Source organism: Oryza sativa, chromosome 9 (genome assembly GCF_034140825.1).
Source record: "Oryza sativa Japonica Group chromosome 9, ASM3414082v1".
Lineage (NCBI taxonomy): Eukaryota > Viridiplantae > Streptophyta > Magnoliopsida > Poales > Poaceae > Oryza > Oryza sativa.
Window position 1 is genome coordinate 4,475,366 of NC_089043.1, and position 18,064 is coordinate 4,493,429.

An 18,064-nucleotide genomic window follows, 5' to 3' on the forward strand; every position below is an offset into this window, starting at 1 on the left:
ATTCGGCGGCCGCACCCTCGATCCAAAATCCCCAATTCGCCTTCCACGAAACCCTAACCCTAGTTCTCCGTCTCCGGCGGGCTCTACCGGCGGCGAGGCAAGATGCCGGCGACAGCGGGGCGCGTGCGCATGCCCGCCAACAACCGCGTCCACAGCAGCGCGGCGTTGCAGACCCACGGCATCTGGCAGAGCGCCATCGGCTACGACCCCTACGCCCCGGAGAACAACAAGCACCAGCCTCCCTCCTCCTCCGTCTCCGCCAACGCCGCCGCCGCCAACGCCGCCGCCGCATCCGCCCCATCCGCCTCCGCTCCTTCCTCCTCCTCCGCCGCCGCCTCCTCCGACAACGCCTATACCAGCTTCCAGGGCCTCCTCGCGCTCGCCCGCATCACCGGCTCCAACTCCGACGAGACCCGCGGCGCCTGCAGGAAGTGCGGCCGCGTCGGCCACCTCACCTTCCAGTGCCGCAACTTCCTCTCCGTCAAGGAGGACCTCGACATGGAGGACGATATTGATGCCGGGATTCGGGCCGCCTCGCAGGCCAACGCCCAGGCCAAGTTGGACGAGTTCAGGAAGAAGACCTCCGGAGGCAAGGACGCCGACGAGGGCTCCGATGACGAGGATGAGGACGACGAGGAAGACAGCGATGATTCCTCTGATTCGGACATCGATCCTGAGCTGGAAAGGATAATCGCTGAGCGTGAGCGTGCCAAGAGTGGCAGGAAGCATTCAAGGGATGAAGAGAAGAAGACAAGCCGCCATAGGAGCAGCAGCAGGGGAAGGTCCAAGCACAGGAGGAGCACCAAGAGGAGTGATACCGAGGACGACTTAGAGGAAGAGAGGAGCAAGGACAAGAAGAAGAAGAGTAGGCGCAAGAGGCATGAAAGATCAGATGAGGACAGCGAGAGTGATTCTGACAAGAAGAGGCATAGGAAGAGCAGGAAGGACAGGAAGAGGCGTAGGAGCCATCGCAGGAGTGATGACACATCGGATGAGGATGAGTCTGGAGGTGAAGACAGGAGGCGTCGTCGCCATCGCAAGCGCCAGCACCACCACAGGAAGGGTGCATCCGACGGTGATTCTGGAAGTGGTGCCAGTGACTCTGCAGATGATAGGAAGCGATCTAGCAGGCGGAGAAGGCACCGTAAGTCAGAAAGTAGTGGATCAGATGGTGATGAACGACATGGTCAGGGGGCAAAGCGGAGCAAGGAAAAGAGGGGCAAAGAAGAGTGCTGAAGTGGTAATTTGCTCTCAAGTGATATTATTTACACCCTCTATTTTACCGACAATGCTTATCTTTGTCCTCTGTCCTGGTGTATGTTGTTATTTCAAGCATCATGATTGATATGTATAAGTGTAGTACTTTGTTCCAGTGAGTGAACTTCAAACTTAATATGCATAGAACGTTTTACCTTGAACTTGATAGTTTGTCTGTATTTTAATGAATTGGCTTTGTTTCTTGATGAAACTGCAAAATTGGATTTGCATGGCACCAACTGTAATAATGTAGTAATGGAGCCCTTAAAGCGGCCAGGATACCGAATGAACCTTGTTAAAACTTAGAACCTCTTTCACAATTGCTGATATTCTGAGGATATAGCTTTTTTTTGTGTGATCTTATTTATATTTTAGAAAAAAACAGCTAAGGCCATCTCACTTGTTTATTTCTTGATTTTGCATGTTGGATGTTGCTTTATGCAAATCAACATGTGTGGTAAAAAAATGTCAAGCTAACGAAAATAGTGATGTTGCTCTAACATGCATTTGCAACATTTCTAAGCTATTTACTCGCAGTTAATTTATCCTGGGTTTGGACGTTGTTCGAATTGATTTTGAGGGGACTGGGGACAGTGCACTTTTTACCTTGGGGCTGTCATTCCATATATTTTACCAAGTTTCTTTTTGTTTGTTATGTGCTAATATTATTGATAGTTTGTTTTGTACTAATATTATTTATAGTTTGTTCTGTACTAATGTTATTGATAAATCCAAATATCAGTATTCAGTCTGAATTATTGAAACAATCTAGTATGGGGTTGAAACCCTAAATTTCTGTCTTGTATGACCTTGTACATACACTAAGATTGAGTTGAGAACCTACACTAGTAGGAACTGGTTTGGATTTTCCAAAGCGGTGTGATGAATGCTTCTGGTATTACTAAGTTCATCATTCACAGGGAGGATTGTGATTGTGTTGAACTGCTTACTGAAGTTGTGTTCCTTGTTGACCAGAAATTCAACTTGCACCATGTTAGGATACTCTGTAGGTTCTTTTGACAAGCCACATTCTTCTTTCTTTGGTATGATTCATTTTTCTTTCTTTGATATATTATTTTCTATTGCTCAATGATACAAATGATCCTTTTGATGGGGTGTTTGCACTTTCGCTATGCATGAGTAATTGCTTATCTATGCAATTTACATGAAGAAATATTTCTATGAGAAGAAATGATACTATATGCGTATTGTCAATGATTTTAATTATAAGCGTTTTTGACAGCTTTTGGTTGGTTTGGTTTTGGTTTGTACAGAGAATGGATTAATTTTGTTTGTTGTTTTTCAATAATTTTGGGTTGGAATGGGTTCAATCCATGGTTACGAGGTGGTGTGTTGCCACCGAGTCCCCTGATTGTCAGTCCGCAATCTCCACCAGACCACCATATTGTCATTCTCAACTTCCCTGAAGTTCGATGCTCCCCACTTGATGCCCCTGGATCTGTATCACCGGTGTTCCCTCCTCATCGCCCCTCCCTTCCTCACCAACAAGATCATTACTGCTCTCTCACCCTCTCTCCTATATGTCCTCCTTGGCCATGAAGTATTGGTTTCTTGTGTGAAAGATCATTGTTTCCATGTGTAGAATTTTATCTTTATCTTGAATTGCATGATCTCTCAAGATTAGTAAATTCGTAATATTTCACTTGGGAGGCAAATTGCTTTGAATACTTAGGATATGGGATGTGTCAACTGCAATTATTATGTCCACATCAGTGTTTTGTTTCTGCTAACAGTTTAGCACGGCAGGGTAATTTGTGTGTTGTCATTTCAATGATGCTTTGATTCTTTCTTTGGCTATTAATTGCTTTAGGGACTGCTTTTTCATTAAGTAATCTACCTATGATCTGTAGTATAATATTCTTTGCTGTTTTGATTTTTTTGGTTGTTTACCCTGTTCATTTATTATGGTTTCTCACACCGGGGTTTGCCACTGGATGTAACTACTGGTAGCTCATGGTGCAGATAATTTGAACTTGTCACTCTGGATGTTGAGATGCTATTTTTTTTTATCCTCTAGCAGAGGAAAGCTAAATTTTCTGATCCGAAGGAGAGAAATGTATTTACTGTACTTGTCTTTATGTGGCTGTGGTCATGTCATGTGCTTATGCATCCTTGTATTTCCCCCTGCCAATTTTCTTGAGCACGAGAAATACTGATATCGAGTTGTACTAGTACCAAAGGGGAAAAAAACTTATACATGTTTTCCTTCTACAAGGACATAGCATCATTTTCGTACACATGTTTTATCTGAAGCAAATCTCTTTGTTTAATATTTCACTTGACCGTACAACAGCCCTTGATTCTGTTAACTTTGCTATATGTTATTTGGAAAGAAAATTTTGACTAATGCTTGTTGAGGAGGTTGTACGGAAAATGACTTTCAGAAATTACATATCAAACAGAAAACAATGAACTTGATAGTTACTTGTAAAAACTCTTGTTTACATATGCGCAGATACTTGATACTCAGTGAGGATAAAAAAAAAACAATCTTGTTCTTGTTTCTTGGTTATGATTAGGAGTGGATATTAAACTACAAATGTCAAAAAAAAAACAATCTTGTTCTTGTTTCTTGGTTATGATTAGGAGTGGATATTAAACTACAAATGTCAAAGTACAAATGTCGTGTCACGTCACGTGTGGGTAAAAGAGCAAGCGAGGTTCACATGGGAGCGAGTAATACTGCAGACAACCTGTGTGTCCATGAAAAAGGTAGGCAATGAGGCCCTGTTTAGTTTCAAAGTTTTTTTTCAAACTTTTAACTTTCCATCACATCAAATCTTTCATACACACGCAATTTTTCAGTCACATCGTTTCAATTAAACTTCAGTGTGAACTAAACACAACCTGAGTTGAAGGGTGAAGAATTTTTTTTACTTTTAATTTATTTTCTTTTCGAAAACTTATTTTCAAAATTGAATCTTTTGACCATGCTCCTTTCTTGGCATGGAAGGATAATACTGTTACACCATGAGCACAGAGGGTGTGCCAATGATATCCTAGTATAGCAAACCTTACCACATTAGTCTGGCGTACAATGTTACTATGTAACTTACAGTTATAACCCATAATCATGTATTAGCGTGGCGAAAGGGTTGATATTCGAAACAAGGTGGTTTTAGAAAATAAAAAAAATAAAAGGTTCAATTGTTTTTTTTAAATCCATGCCACATCTACTTCTCCCATTACCAAGTGAAGAACGGGGAGCCAAAATGAGACATGGATTTCTCGTCAGAGATTTGTTAGGGTGAGGAGAGGAACGGCTCGCACTGCGTGTTGGAGAGGCGTAGCCCCGTGCGAACCGGCGACGATGAGCTGATTCGAGGTGTCGACGATCATCCCGAGTTGCTCCACGCGTGGTCGCCGCTGGCAAGGCCACTACCCGGAGCTACTTGGTTGCCTCCAAAGCGGTGGCGCAAGCCAGATCCGGTGAACGTTGCCGCTGAAGAGAAAAGAGCATCGACGGAGAGGAGAGAGGCCACCAATGGTGAGAGAGGAGCGGCGCCGCCCTGGGGCTCGTCACCCCCTGGCTCCACAGGTCGCTGGATCCATGCCAAATCCGTTCGTCCTCGACGCCTTCGATGGCTACGTTCCTCGTCCTCGCTCGATCCACCACCGCCACCGAAGATAGGAGAGCAGCGTCGAAGAGGGGATAGGGAGGGAAGGGAGGGGAGGAGAGAGGCCGCCTGCAGGGAGAGGAGAGAGAGGAGCGGCACAGCCCGCCTGATGGTGAGACGACAGCAGTGCTAGCAGCATGGCAGAGAGCCAGAGAGTAGGGATGGCAATCTCCCCATTGGGATCGGTGTAAGTTAAGTGCCTTAATTTGGTTTTGGTGATTAATGACAAATCTAATTATATGAGACTAATATTTTTATGAGCTTTTCTTTGACTAGTCTCATTTGGATATGAAAGTAAAAAAGATGAGATGTATGTATTAAACTTCATATATTCTAACTTGCTCTCTCTTGTGGATCCAAAATATAGTGTGAGCTTCGTCATTGATCTTGATTGATTATGTGCATATGTGTTCCTTCACATCTTGATGGGGACCTTATTCTATATTTTGTTTATTATAAGATCTCTACCTTGATTTGAAATTATCTTTTATCTCATCTCTCTATATTGTTATATCGAGTTATTATCCATCACCAAAGAGAGAAAAGATTAAAAGATCTTGGATTAAACAATTTGTGTAATTGTTACGTTGGTGATAGATGATAAACCGTTGTTTATGGGATCAACTAGGTTAATTCCCAATAATGAGATGCGGTAGATATGCATTCTTAGGTGATGGACCTTAATCATGACAAGGATGAAATTCATGGAGATAAAGCAATATGTACCACTTCTTATCTCATACTTTTTGATAGTCTCTTTTACATTGGACATCATGAAGGTATGCGTTTTTGTTTATCTTTATCATTTCTATATGCCTTCTCCATGTGTATAGAATAAACCCCACTGGTTCTTCTTTATTTATGCATACACTTGTCTCTCTTGTATATTTATTTGTATGCATATATTTAGGAGGAGCAAATCCTATAAATTTATTGTGCATGTTTTAGATCCATGTTGTTCACCTATTAATTATATCGTATCTTTGCACTTGAGCTTGCATACGAGTATATGAAACTTATGATGTTAATGAATACTCAACAAACATATCCATATCTTTCATATGCAACCGGTTGGTCACCAAGTGGAGGATGACAACCGATTTGTTTGGACTAATGTTTGCCTTTGAGCTGTGCAAAGGAATAGGTCTAGTTGTGATGAGGCTAATGGATAACACCATGGGTTGATGATCGCCAAGCCAAGGATATCGTCATGTTGACAAGGATGAAGTCAAGCTTGTGATGAAAATAAAGTCTTTACAAATGATGATAAAGACCTCGGCATAAACATGGTTCAACCGAATGGTCACAAGTGTTGATGTTGGCTTAAGCATTGACCCCAAGTTGGATGGCACAAGGCAAATGTATAATCAAGCTAAGAATGTTTTCTTAGTCTTTTCCTAGTCCCGGTGTTTGGTGTAGAACGGATTTGTTAGATAGGCGTCGTACTATCAAGAGGGGTCTACGAAGCGAGCATGTGGATGATCTTGTGCCATATTAGTTCATATGCATGTGGGTGCATTTGGTGGGCTTGTCTAGCCAAGTGTGATGAGTTTCCTCAAGTCCCAAACAAAGAGAGAAATGGGCATGTCCAATAGGAGTGACATTTTGTACGTATGTCCGGTGGATGTCTTTTGGAGTGTGAGCCCTTTATCCTTGACAAAATTTGTGTTTCTTGGATGTATTATTCATGGTTTGGATAGCCCTATGAATAAGCTTTCCATAGAGTCCAAGAACATCAAATTCCAAGACCCGAGTTAAGAGACATCGTCATTTTACTAACGATCGGTAGAGCTAAAAAGTGACATGCGGTCTGACTGCAACCCTTATGGTGGTCTGACCGAAGTGTGTTGTTCGGTCTGACCGCAGCTCCCATGACAGTTTGACCGCTGCCCTGAATTTGAAGAGAGGTCTCGTCTTGGTGATCTAGAGCCGCTCGAGCCGAGGCCGGTCTAACCGAGCTGATGGCGGTCTGACTGAACCGTGGCCGATCTGACCGGCCGCTCTATGGCGGTCCGACCGGCCCCCGTGTGTCAGTGCATTTAATGCACTGCAACGACTAGTTTTCTAGCCATTGCAATGTAGTCCGGTCTGACCAGCCACCCCTTGGCGATCTGACTAGTAGGGCACAGAAGTTGGGGATTTCGATTCCAACGACTAGTTTTGGTGGTTGGGGGTACATATACCCACTCTCCAGCAGCAAGAGTAAGGTTATGTCACTCCATTGCATTATCTTGAACACTTGCAAGAGCTCTCACACTCTTGTGCACTTAGTTTATCTAGTGAGATATTGGAGAGTGAGTTAAGCCAATTCAAATGCATTTGCTTCTTTGTTAGAGCTAGTTTGGCACTTGATCATCCTCGGCAAGTGTCCTAGACTTGTTACTCTTGGAGGTTGCCACCTCCTAGACGGTTTGGAGGAGTTTCCCGGTGACCTCTCCGAGAACGTTGTGGAGCTGGCCTGGTGTTGATTGTGAGTGGCTCAGTGTACGCCATCTCTGGAGTGGAGGAAGAACAACCATAGTGATGGAGGCTTGGGAGACCACTTTGTGGGCCGGCTCCCACCTTGCTCACCCCTTGACGAAGGGGGCTTGCGGTGGCTTCGTGGTTTGAGCGGTGAAGTTGGACTCGCCTCAACAGTGACGTAGGAAGTTGGCAAGCTTCCAAACATCGGGTGGAAAAATCCTTCACTTGTCTCCTTTATCTGTGCAAATTTACTTTGAGCAAGTTTACATACTGGAGTTTATTTGTGCTATTATCACCCTAGGCTTGCAAACTTTAATATAGGCCAGCTTCTTTGTGCATTTAGTTGAGACTAGTTGATTTAGGTTTTGAATTGTGTAAAACTGTTTTGGTTTATGCTTCCACATACAAAACTCGGTTTTAGCCAAATGTTTTAAAACCGCCTATTCACCCCCCTCTAGTTGGCCTCCTAGATCCTACAACCGGGGATCCGCCCCTATAGGGCCGGGGGTGGGGGAGAATTGTCACCCGTGGGTGAGTGGGGGAGTGAGATTGCTGAGGGGCGATCGATCGCCCCTAGCGATCAGGCGGACCCCCTCCCCTCCCTCCACGTGGTTTCCTTTTTTGGCACCGCATTACTTTCCAATTTTAGTAAATTTATGCACCTAAAGTTTGTACACCTTAAGTTTACACATCTAAAGTTTAGAGATCCAAAGTTTATATATCCGATTCAAATTTGAATTTGAATTCAAATATTTTTTATACATAGTATTTCTATACATCTAAAGTTTATACACCTAAAGTTTATAAGTCAAAAGTTTACATTCCCGTTTCAAATTTGAATTTGAATTCAAATATTAGTTTATAGAGCCAAAGTTTATAAGTCAAAAGTTTACATACCCGTTTCAAATTTGAATTTAAATTCAAATATTAGTTTATAGACCCAAAGTTTATAAGTCAAAAGTTTACATACCCGTTCAAATTTGAATTTGAATTCAAATATTAGTTTATAGAGCCAAAGTTTATAAGTCAAAAGTTTACATACCTGTTTCAAATTTGAATTTGAATTCAAATATTAGTTTATAGACCCAAAGTTTATAAGTCAAAAGTTTACATACCCGTTCAAATTTGAATTTGAATTCAAATATTAGTTCATAGACCCAAAGTTTATAAGTCAAAAGTTTACATACCCGTTTCAAATATGAATTTGAATTCAAATATTTTTATATACATAAATTTTTCCAACTTTGTTTTTTATTTTTTTTAAAAAAATTATGGTGTAATGTAGTAGGAAGAGAAGGAGAGGAGGAAGGGGGGAGAGAGCCTATAGGGGGGAGGGGCGGGCGGGTGATCGCTTAGTGCCTGTTTAGATCGCGAAATGAAAATTTTTGGGTGTCACATTGGATGTTTGACCGGATGTCGGAATGGGTTTTCGGATACGAATTAAAAAACTAATTTCATAACTTGCCTGGAAACCACGAGATGAATCTTTTGAGCCTAATTAATCCGTCATTAGCACATGTTGGTTACTATAGCACTTATGGCTAATCATAGACTAATTAGGCTCAAAAGATTCGAATCTTTCGACATATGCATGGAGCATTAAATATAGATTAAAAGAAAAAAACTAATTGCACAATTAAGAGTTTTTGTTTGATGTTTTTAAGAAAAACTTTTGGGGAACTAAACGGGACCTTAGCCACACCCACCTGCCTCGTTGCTGCCCATACCGGAGAGCGAGCAGAAAAAGGACAGGGCTGGAGTGACTTCATATTTGTTTATGATTTTTTGGGTGCTCAGTGTAAATTTGTAGGGTGCTCAGTGCAAAATATTATATTACCCTGTAAATTGGAAAATTGTGAGGACTGAGGTGAAAAATTTTAGGGGCTCACATAAAAAATTAAATCCACTTCTAGAGCCACTTGCATTATGTGATGGATAGATTAAAGACATGTTAACTCATCATACGTTGTATCCCGAGGCTCCTCATATGTGAGGCTTGCACTGTGAGTGCCCTTGTAGTACTTGATCCAAGTACTAGTAGTATAAGGCTGTGTTTGCCCAAACAGTTTGCTCGCGTCGTGCCGCTGCTCCCACTCCCCGCGCGCACCGTGCCGCCGCCGACACCACCACTGCTGCGCAGAAAGATTTTTGAAGTGCTACCGCTGCTGCTCCTCCGGCGTGAGGATGACGGCGTGAGGGAGGACCACGGAAACTGTAACGGGAGTGGTATGGTTCTAATTTGAAAAATTTTCAGTGGCATCTAACAAATAACATATTTGTAATGTCATTGATCAATTAACTCATAAAATAAAGCTATTTCTGGTCTAAAACAAAATTATTATTTACCTATCGTTTCTCTCAACCACACACACAACTGTTTTACATTTAAACTTTCTATTTAAACTTTCTATCTAACTGGTTCTTCTCATTATTTCTATCAGCTTTTTTAATACCCATGTATAGTTAAAAATAATTACAGTATGGAGTATTTTACTACTAGGACGGAGGTATACTATCTAGTCCAAAAGAATTAAAATCCTCGGGGGTGTTTAGTTCACACACAAAAATTTTATCCCTGTCACATCGAACGTTTGAATACCTGAATGAAGTATTAAATGTAGGCTAAAAAATAACTAATTGCACATATTACGACTAATTTACCAGATGAATCTCTTGAGCCTAATTGCTCCATGATTTGACATGTTGTGCTATAGTAAACATTTGCTAATGGCGGATTAATTAGGCTTAATAAATTTGTCTCACAGTTTACATGCGGATTATGTAATTTGTTTGGTTATTAGACTACGTCTAATATTTTAAATGGGTATCCATATATCCGATGTGACACGGCAGAAAATTTCACCGCTGAATTTAAACACAGCCCTAATACTCTTAGGTAGTGTTCTTTTCTCCTGGATATAAAGATGAAGATTAAGTTTTTTTAGTAAAACGAGATAATATTAACGTATGATTGATTGAGTCTTAATTATTAGAAACTTAAAAAATATATTAATATGATATTTTAGAAACAACTTTCATATAGAAAGTTTTCGCACAAAACGCACCGTTTATATCTTGATTCAACTCTTGTCAGTGAAGAGATTAGTACCTAAACTATGATTTAATTTTTTTTTTATCGAAGGGAGCAGTACTTGCCGGTGTGTAGACCTTGCTCCCTTGCACTTTGGTGTGAAGACCCAGAAACCTAACTGACCATTATTACTAGCTCTGCAACAGCCTGCACTCGCACGTCCCGTCTTGCCTTGTCTCCGGGTGGTGGAGCGCCTCTTCCCCTTCTCTCTTTGTTTTGTCGATGGAGGTGGAGTACTAGTAGGTCCATTTCCATTTCATCCCCCCTGAAGCAGCCAGGCATTTCCCCTGAAGCAGCCATGGCGACCTTCTGGGGTAAAAACCCTCCTCCTCTTTTTTCGCTTTGCTTTTAGTATTTATTTTCTCCATCACCATTCTTTACACATCACTCACTAGCTACTATGGTTTCTTTCATTATCTACTATATATATGGCGGTGGGCAGGATTGGAGTTGAAGCCCGGTGAGGCCTACACCCATCACTCCGCGCCCGCCCGCCTCCGGATTACCCAGGTACCAAAATCACCTTACTTCTTAATCTCTAAAGAAAAGCTGAAATCGAATATGAACTGTGTCTTGTGATTGTATTCAATGGACGCACTTCGGCGCTTTGCTACTACTTCCTTCCTAATTTTAATGCATCCAACACCATCTTCAGCTGGCTCTCGACAATAAAATAAATACAGATTTGTGTAACATATCAGGATGTTTTCTTACAGCTTTTTCTGACACATATTCTTATGCATCTGCTTCATTAAAATTTAATGCCTATATTTTTCATGGTCTACAAGTGTTGTCTACAGGTGAAAAAACCAATAAAAAGAGAGAACGACTACATCTTTCTCGAAAACGTTACTAGTATTTTAAGATAACAGCGTATACATTTTTGTGAATATTACAATGAGTTTTAAGGGCACCTCAACTCTGTAGAACCCTCTAAAAGTATACTTCTTTTGATGCCATTACCTCTATAGGTACTTAAGGAGTATCGTGACCCTCAAATTGGTCCCATAAACTCTATGTTTTATTCCTTAGAACAAACTCTAAAATTGGAGCCATTTCCATTTTCTCCCCCTAACACCCACTTTCCCAATTGTTCTAAATCAGCTTCAAAATCCCCCCTTTCTCTCTCGCCTTATGACACACTTTGGAACAACATTGGAGTTGCTTGAGCAAAGTGGAACACACTACAAGATCGCTAGTGTTCCTTCGAAAAATTTACAAAAACTATTTTGTAATTATGTTTCCCCATTGATTGACACAAGCCTGATCATGCATTGCATTGTAGAGGTTCCTCCCTTTCTGTTTTATGGATATATAATAGTGGTATTCTGTTTCTATTTGAATTTTGAAAACTAGTAAAATCCCAACAAAACAACTATTCACAATTATCTTACGATATGATTTCGATATTTCATATTTTACAGGCTGTGCTGGGCAGTTGTGATCAAGGTTGGACTACACTACAATGTGATACCAATGACAGGGAGACTGTGCGCCTCTGTGTTTTAAATCCTGGGCTTGCTGTGGCATGTCACCTAGAGCTGGAATTACAGAAGGATGAGAATGTTCTCTTATCAGTTGACGGACAGAACTCGATACACCTGTCCGGATACTACACCTGTTCCCATAGTGGCAATCATGGGCGCAATAGTCAGAAGCCCACTAGTAAAGCTGTAGGAAGTACTGGCTTCAATAAAAAGCATCAAGATATTTCTGACAAGTATGTATATCTTTAATTCTATCCTTCAGTTTCTTTTTTGTTTCATTCAAAGTAGCATTCGCTTCTTTCTTGAAATCCAATAGCTCCTTTGCTTTGTAAACATTCTAACGCCTAGTGGTGGGAAATGCAGGGCACCAGTGATAGAGGAGATACTAGATGACCAGACAGTACAGCAGCAACAGCAGCAAGGTGTTAACATCAGCTCGAAGGATGTAGAACCTTCTCATAAAAATGGTCATGGACAAAATAGTGAATGGTAACTTTCTTGGATGATGCAATTTTCCATTTTTCTTCAATGCAGCATCATGTGTTCTTCCCTTCTATTTAATGTGTCTACAGGGCCACTTGTGGTAATGGTACTGATGATGACAATGATAATAATGGTGCTATGTTTTATCCTTCATCTCGCAACAAAATGGAAGGTACATATTTCACCTATGTAACCATGTAATCTAAGTTATTTCTTTTATCGTTTTCTTTTCATGGCTTTAAAGCCATGATCACCTGAGAATTCTTCCTTCCGTAGCTTTTCTGATTTTTACTTGTATGCTAAGTTGATGCTACAGGGTGTCATTTACCATTGGTCATTGCGCTGATTTTTGCTATAACTAACAAAACTTTCGCATGTATCGTGTTTAATGATTATTCCTTAATATTACTGTTTTGGATGTTGATTCATGGATAGATTAAGGGGCTGACATTGGGTTAAAGGCGAAATTTTTTTCATTGGCGCCATCATGTCCTGATCGCTAGCAGACTCTGATCAAGTTGACTTTATGTTTCTTTATTGCTTCATGTAATGGGGCTACGTCTACGTGTATCCCTTTTGTAGAGAGGGTTCCCCTACTATCCACATGAATAGTAATCGTAAAAAGTAACTTGCCCCTTCAGATTGTAATCTAGTTTCTAAAAAATCTATGTCTCTATCTAACTTATTTAACTACTAATAACTTTTTGGACTAATATGTAGGATATTCAATTAACAAATCCCTTTCCCTAGGAAAATAATTAATCATTTGGGAAATAGGGGTACTGTCAATGCACAGTACTTCTACCATAAGCATTAGTATAATTATGTTCTCATGATGTATCCTATGCATGATATATTGTCATTGAGTGTTGGATTATCAATGACTCTCATACCAAACATAATAAAGAATTGAGCTGTCAACAAAAATATAATAAAGAGGTGATATTTGATTGCTTTGTCTTGACTTGTGTCTAATTCATGCAAGTCTTGAGAAAAACTGACAGCAAAGCATGATTGATTGTTGATGCTATTTTCCATTTTTTTTCTTCTTGCTGGTGATGCCAATGTATATTGCCCACATAAATGCTCATCAATTGGGAATTTATATTCTTTATGCAGTAGACGAGCCCACAGGAAGTAAAGACAATGATTATGATTATTGGCTTCCTTTCCTTGATGCTTCTGTAAAGAGAAAGGCTTCTGAAACTGATGGAGAAAATGTGTACACAGAGAAGTATGCACCTTTTGAATTAAGTCCTTCAATTCTGTTGTTGTTTCATAGAACATGAAGCAACATTTGCTTCATTGGAATTTAGTTTATCTCCTTTGGATGTATTGAGGTATTGTCATTATGTAATAGGGGGGAGTTGAAGACGCCAAAGATAGAGAATGTGCTAAGTGATCAAAGTGTGGATATGGATCAAGTTAATGAACAAACGTGCTCAAAAAATGTGTAAGTATATATTATAAAAATCTTGAATATTCGAATGATTTGCATAATGCTCAATTATTTCCCAAATACAGTGTTTTTTTTTTATAATGCAGTGCATATTTTTCTTGTTCAATAGGGAACCTAATGAAATTGATGATGTAAAGCCAACTCGAGGTCACAAGAATACCATGGAAGGTGATGTTCTTGACAGTACTACTGCTACCATAACATTAGTATTATATTATGCATACATGATGCATCCTGTGCATGTTACAATGTCATGGGTGCTGATTTATATTCTCTGTTGATGGAACTTCCAGGAGATGGAATTAAGCCTATGAATAAACCACATACCAAATATAATAAGGATTAGTGATTTTGTTTGGAGGGTTTCCATTTAAGAGTACAAGGTCCACTTATAGAAGTAATATAATGAAACCTGGACTAAAACTTGTTTGCCCAAACTGGAATTAAACTGAAACTCTAATTGACTATAAGAGGTAACCTCAGAGGAACAATGGTTATATTGGTTAAGTGGGGGAGACAAACTTTAAGCTTGACTTTACTAGCTCAGTCCTTACTTATGTCTAATGCATGGTCGTTTCACCCCCCCCACCCCCCACAAAAAAAAAAAAATCTGCCAGCAATTACTGATTGTCGATGCTATTTTGCATTATCTATTCTTCTCTGGTTCCATCTCTCTCCAATGAATTTATAGGTGATGTCAATGCATAACACCCATATAAATGCTCATCAGTTGGGAATTTTTATTCTTTGTGCAGTAGTACTTCCTCTCCTTGATTCTTCTGTAAAGAGAAAGGCTGCTGAGATTGATGGAGAAAAGGTGCAAATAGAGAAGTATGTACCTTTTGATAAGTCTTGTATTTCTCTTCTTGTTTCATAGAATCATAGATATGAAGCGACATTTGTTGCTGGAAATTAAGTATCTCCTTTGCTATGTTTAAGTCTTGTCTTTGTCTCATAGGGCCAAATTGAAGATGCCAAAGACAGAGGATGTACCAAGTGATCAAAATAATGCTAATCAAGTGAATGAACAAATATGCTTTAAAACTGTGTAAGTGTACATTCTAGAATCCTGAAAATTCGAATGACTTGTGTTTATACTTTGTTGGTAATCCTCTTTAGTGGAACACGTGCTTATTTCTTAAATACAATTGGTACTTTGGATGTATAATGCCGTGTATATTTTTCTTGTTCAATAGGGGGTCCAATGCAATTGATGACGCAAAGTTAAGTCTAGGTCACCAGAATACCCTGGAAGATCTTGACAAGAGTCAGGAGCTAAATGTTTCACAAACAAAAGGGCAGAATGATGTTGCAGATCAAATTACAAATCAAGACACGCCTACAATCACGTAATGAATGAAGCTATATATCACTTCATTTACCAAAATTTCTGTGCTTCTTAATTTTATGTAAGGTAGAGGACTTTTCTATATTTTGCAGGAGCTCTGATGAACGCTACATTTTTACTGGTGCTCTTGAAACTGATATTGAACAAAAAAATCGAGGGGCTGAAAATGAACAAGTTGAGGTCCATCGTTGCCCCTTTGAGGTGCTTGATAATGGTATCAAAGTGGAGCATCTGGTTGAGGGGAATGCTAAAGCCAAAGTTGCATCTAAGGGCAAACAGGTCAGCTTGAACATTCTTACTTATATTATTCAACCTTTGTTTTATTGTAAGTCTATTTTGTCTACAAATACATCACTTATGCACATGTTCAACTTGTCCTTAGTAGGGTGGTACCACCTTATTAAGGTCATAAGCATCCTTTTTTCTCCTTATTGTTGCCTTCTCTTCAATCTTAGGCAACACCTAGGCTTGCCCCATAATTTTCATATGCCAGATCCACTGCCCAAGTTAAAAGAACAAACAATCTAAGTATCTAAGATTGCTTATGCAGGTTTGTGTGAGGTATTGTGGTCGGTTGATCAATGGTGAAGTTATCGACCCTACTAACCTTGACGACGACACCCATACATTCAGGCTTGGTAAAAGGATTGACAAATCTCTCTCTCTTTTTCCATCCTTTGATTCTTTGGACACTGTACATTTTCTTTTGGTTGGCTGCAGGTGCGGGTGAAGTCATTCCTGGATGGGATATTGGCATTCTTGGTTGTTGTCTTTACTCACGATTGCCACTTTAATCCTATTGTAATACTTTGCTGTTGAAATCAAGTACTTATTCTATTACTCTTAACACAAGTTTTATCATGTTTTCTCTATAGGCATGCGTGTTGGTGGCAAAAGGAGACTCACAATCCCTCCTGCTCAAGGGTAAGTGTTTGGTTCCCTTCGAATCCCTCAATATTGTATTTCTCTACGTGTTTGTTGCAGGACATGAAAGGCAATACCTGATTTTCTTGGTTGCATTTGCTTTTCAGCTATGGTGATGTTGCGACACCAAAGATACCAGCAAACTCTTGGCTCGTGTATGAAGTCGAGTTGCTGGAAGTGAAGCGAGCCAAAAGGGCACGTTGACTGGCCTTCTACATGTTACCTAGATGAATGTTTTGGATGCCATCTTCTATTTTACCCTAGTGCCAATGCCTCGTGATTCAGTTTGCGTCTTTTGCTGTCCCATATATGCGCATACTTGTGCTTGCTTGACACTACTACAGCTTTTGGGGATCTTTAGAAGTGAAGTAGTTGTGGATGTGTTGTGAACTTGTTGAACAACTTGGAAGTTTCTCGGCATCTAGTCTAATTAGCAAGCATGCTGCTGCTGTATATATGACTATAATGGGGAGCATTGCAATATATATATGGGACTATATATATATATCCTCCGATGCAGCAAGTTCATTTAATTAGTGCGTTTTGGATTGTAAAAAAAAAAGTGACCTGCCATATATAATTGGTGGCTTGCCTGCCTTGTTTTGATTACTTGGAAGTGATAGAAGATAGATGAATAAATTTGTTTGCTGGACTGATGTAGCAGCACTGATTAGCCTCTGATTACTTGTTAGATGCTCTATTGTTGTCTTATGATTCGTGTTTGATGCCTGCTAGTTGCCCTTATAAGCCCTTTACAATTTTTTTTGGTATCTGCCTTAGAAACTGTAAATTAAACCCTGTAAATTTTGGTACTTGATTTGAAACTATAAAGTTGTACAAAACTAAGTTGCATATGCTTTGTATCCACTACACACGCATATCACCTAATAAGGGTGGTGAAAGATTTTCAGATTTCAGTTTGTATATATACAGAACGAAGTCAAGTAGTATAGAACCTGAAACTATGTCTTAGTTAAACTAGTTTTAGTTTCCGTGAAATAGTGGCCTAAAACTAAATCATTTGTTCAAAATTTAGTTGGCATTGAACCTCGTGTAGCAGAAACAGTACCTTGTCCTACTATGTCTTGCACACGTTTATTAACATAATGGATAATTTCTTGCACATGTGTATATTGAGGATGAAATACATAGTTGGTCCCCAAACTCGGAGTGGTGTGACTTAGGTTTGTGAACTTAAAAATTTACATGTTTAGGTGGTGTTTAAATCCAGGAGTGTAAAGTTTTGGCGTGTCATATCGGGTGTTATATAGAGTGTCGCATGGGATGTTCGGACACTAATTAAAAAACTAATTACAGAATCCGCCAATAAACCGTGAGACGAATCTATTAAGCCTAACTAACCCATCATTAGCAAATGTTTATTGTAGCACCACATTATCAAATCATGGAGCAATTAGGTTTAAAAGATCCGTCTCCCAAATTAGTCGCAATCTGTGTAATTAGTTATTTTTTACCCTATATTTAATATTTTATGCAGATGCTTAAATGCTCGATGTGACATGGTGTAAAATTTTGGGGTGGGATCTAAACAGGGTCTTAGATCCATAAAGAGTCTCACTCCACTGTTATCTACTTGTAGTATAAAAAAATCTAAACCATTGATCATTTTTTAATCTAAAGGACAAGATCAATTTATACTACCACCTTTATTAACAGTAGTAGAAACGGGGGAGGATATAATGGTCAACAAAAAATATATACGCTGATAGGTAAAATGGCAATTTGCATATCAGTTGAAAACCCTTGGATCGTTGGACCGTGCGAACGGCGTGACGGCGCAATTGCAGAAGTAGCGGGGGGCAGCTAGCGCGGTCACCATCACCGGCGGCTGATCTGAGACTGAGAGCGTCGACACCTGCCTCGTGCCTCGTCCGTGGATCAGGAGGGGTGCGG

General features: G+C 40.0%; 2 protein-coding genes across 2 annotated transcripts; both read left to right on the top strand.

Annotated features, from left to right (window-relative positions):
* On the top strand, nucleotides 1-1,418 carry LOC4346375 (CAX-interacting protein 4). Its single transcript, XM_015757180.3, has one exon. The coding sequence runs from the start codon at nucleotides 103-105 to the stop codon at nucleotides 1,234-1,236; it is 1,134 nt and encodes a 377-aa protein (XP_015612666.1). The 5' UTR covers nucleotides 1-102; the 3' UTR covers nucleotides 1,237-1,418.
* Nucleotides 1,419-10,582: 9,164 nt separating this feature from the next.
* Nucleotides 10,583-16,834, top strand: LOC9267062 (peptidyl-prolyl cis-trans isomerase FKBP53). Its single transcript, XM_015755633.3, has 16 exons — nucleotides 10,583-10,763; nucleotides 10,892-10,959; nucleotides 11,874-12,169; nucleotides 12,300-12,425; nucleotides 12,509-12,591; nucleotides 13,539-13,653; nucleotides 13,780-13,872; nucleotides 13,988-14,046; nucleotides 14,634-14,709; nucleotides 14,837-14,926; nucleotides 15,075-15,227; nucleotides 15,319-15,505; nucleotides 15,777-15,864; nucleotides 15,947-15,988; nucleotides 16,102-16,150; nucleotides 16,258-16,834. The coding sequence occupies exons 1-16, from the start codon at nucleotides 10,748-10,750 to the stop codon at nucleotides 16,352-16,354; spliced, it is 1,638 nt and encodes a 545-aa protein (XP_015611119.1). The 5' UTR covers nucleotides 10,583-10,747; the 3' UTR covers nucleotides 16,355-16,834.
* The last annotated feature ends 1,230 nt before the right edge of the window (nucleotides 16,835-18,064 follow it).

Coding starts and splice junctions, on each gene's coding strand:
- LOC4346375 (XM_015757180.3), top strand. CDS start 103: ATGCCGGCGACAGCGGGGCGCGTGCGCATGCCCGCCAACAACCGCGTC.
- LOC9267062 (XM_015755633.3), top strand. Junction 12,592..13,538: donor ATCTCGCAACAAAATGGAAG/GTACATATTTCA, acceptor TTCTTTATGCAG/TAGACGAGCCCACAGGAAGT. Junction 15,228..15,318: donor CAAGACACGCCTACAATCAC/GTAATGAATGAA, acceptor TATATTTTGCAG/GAGCTCTGATGAACGCTACA.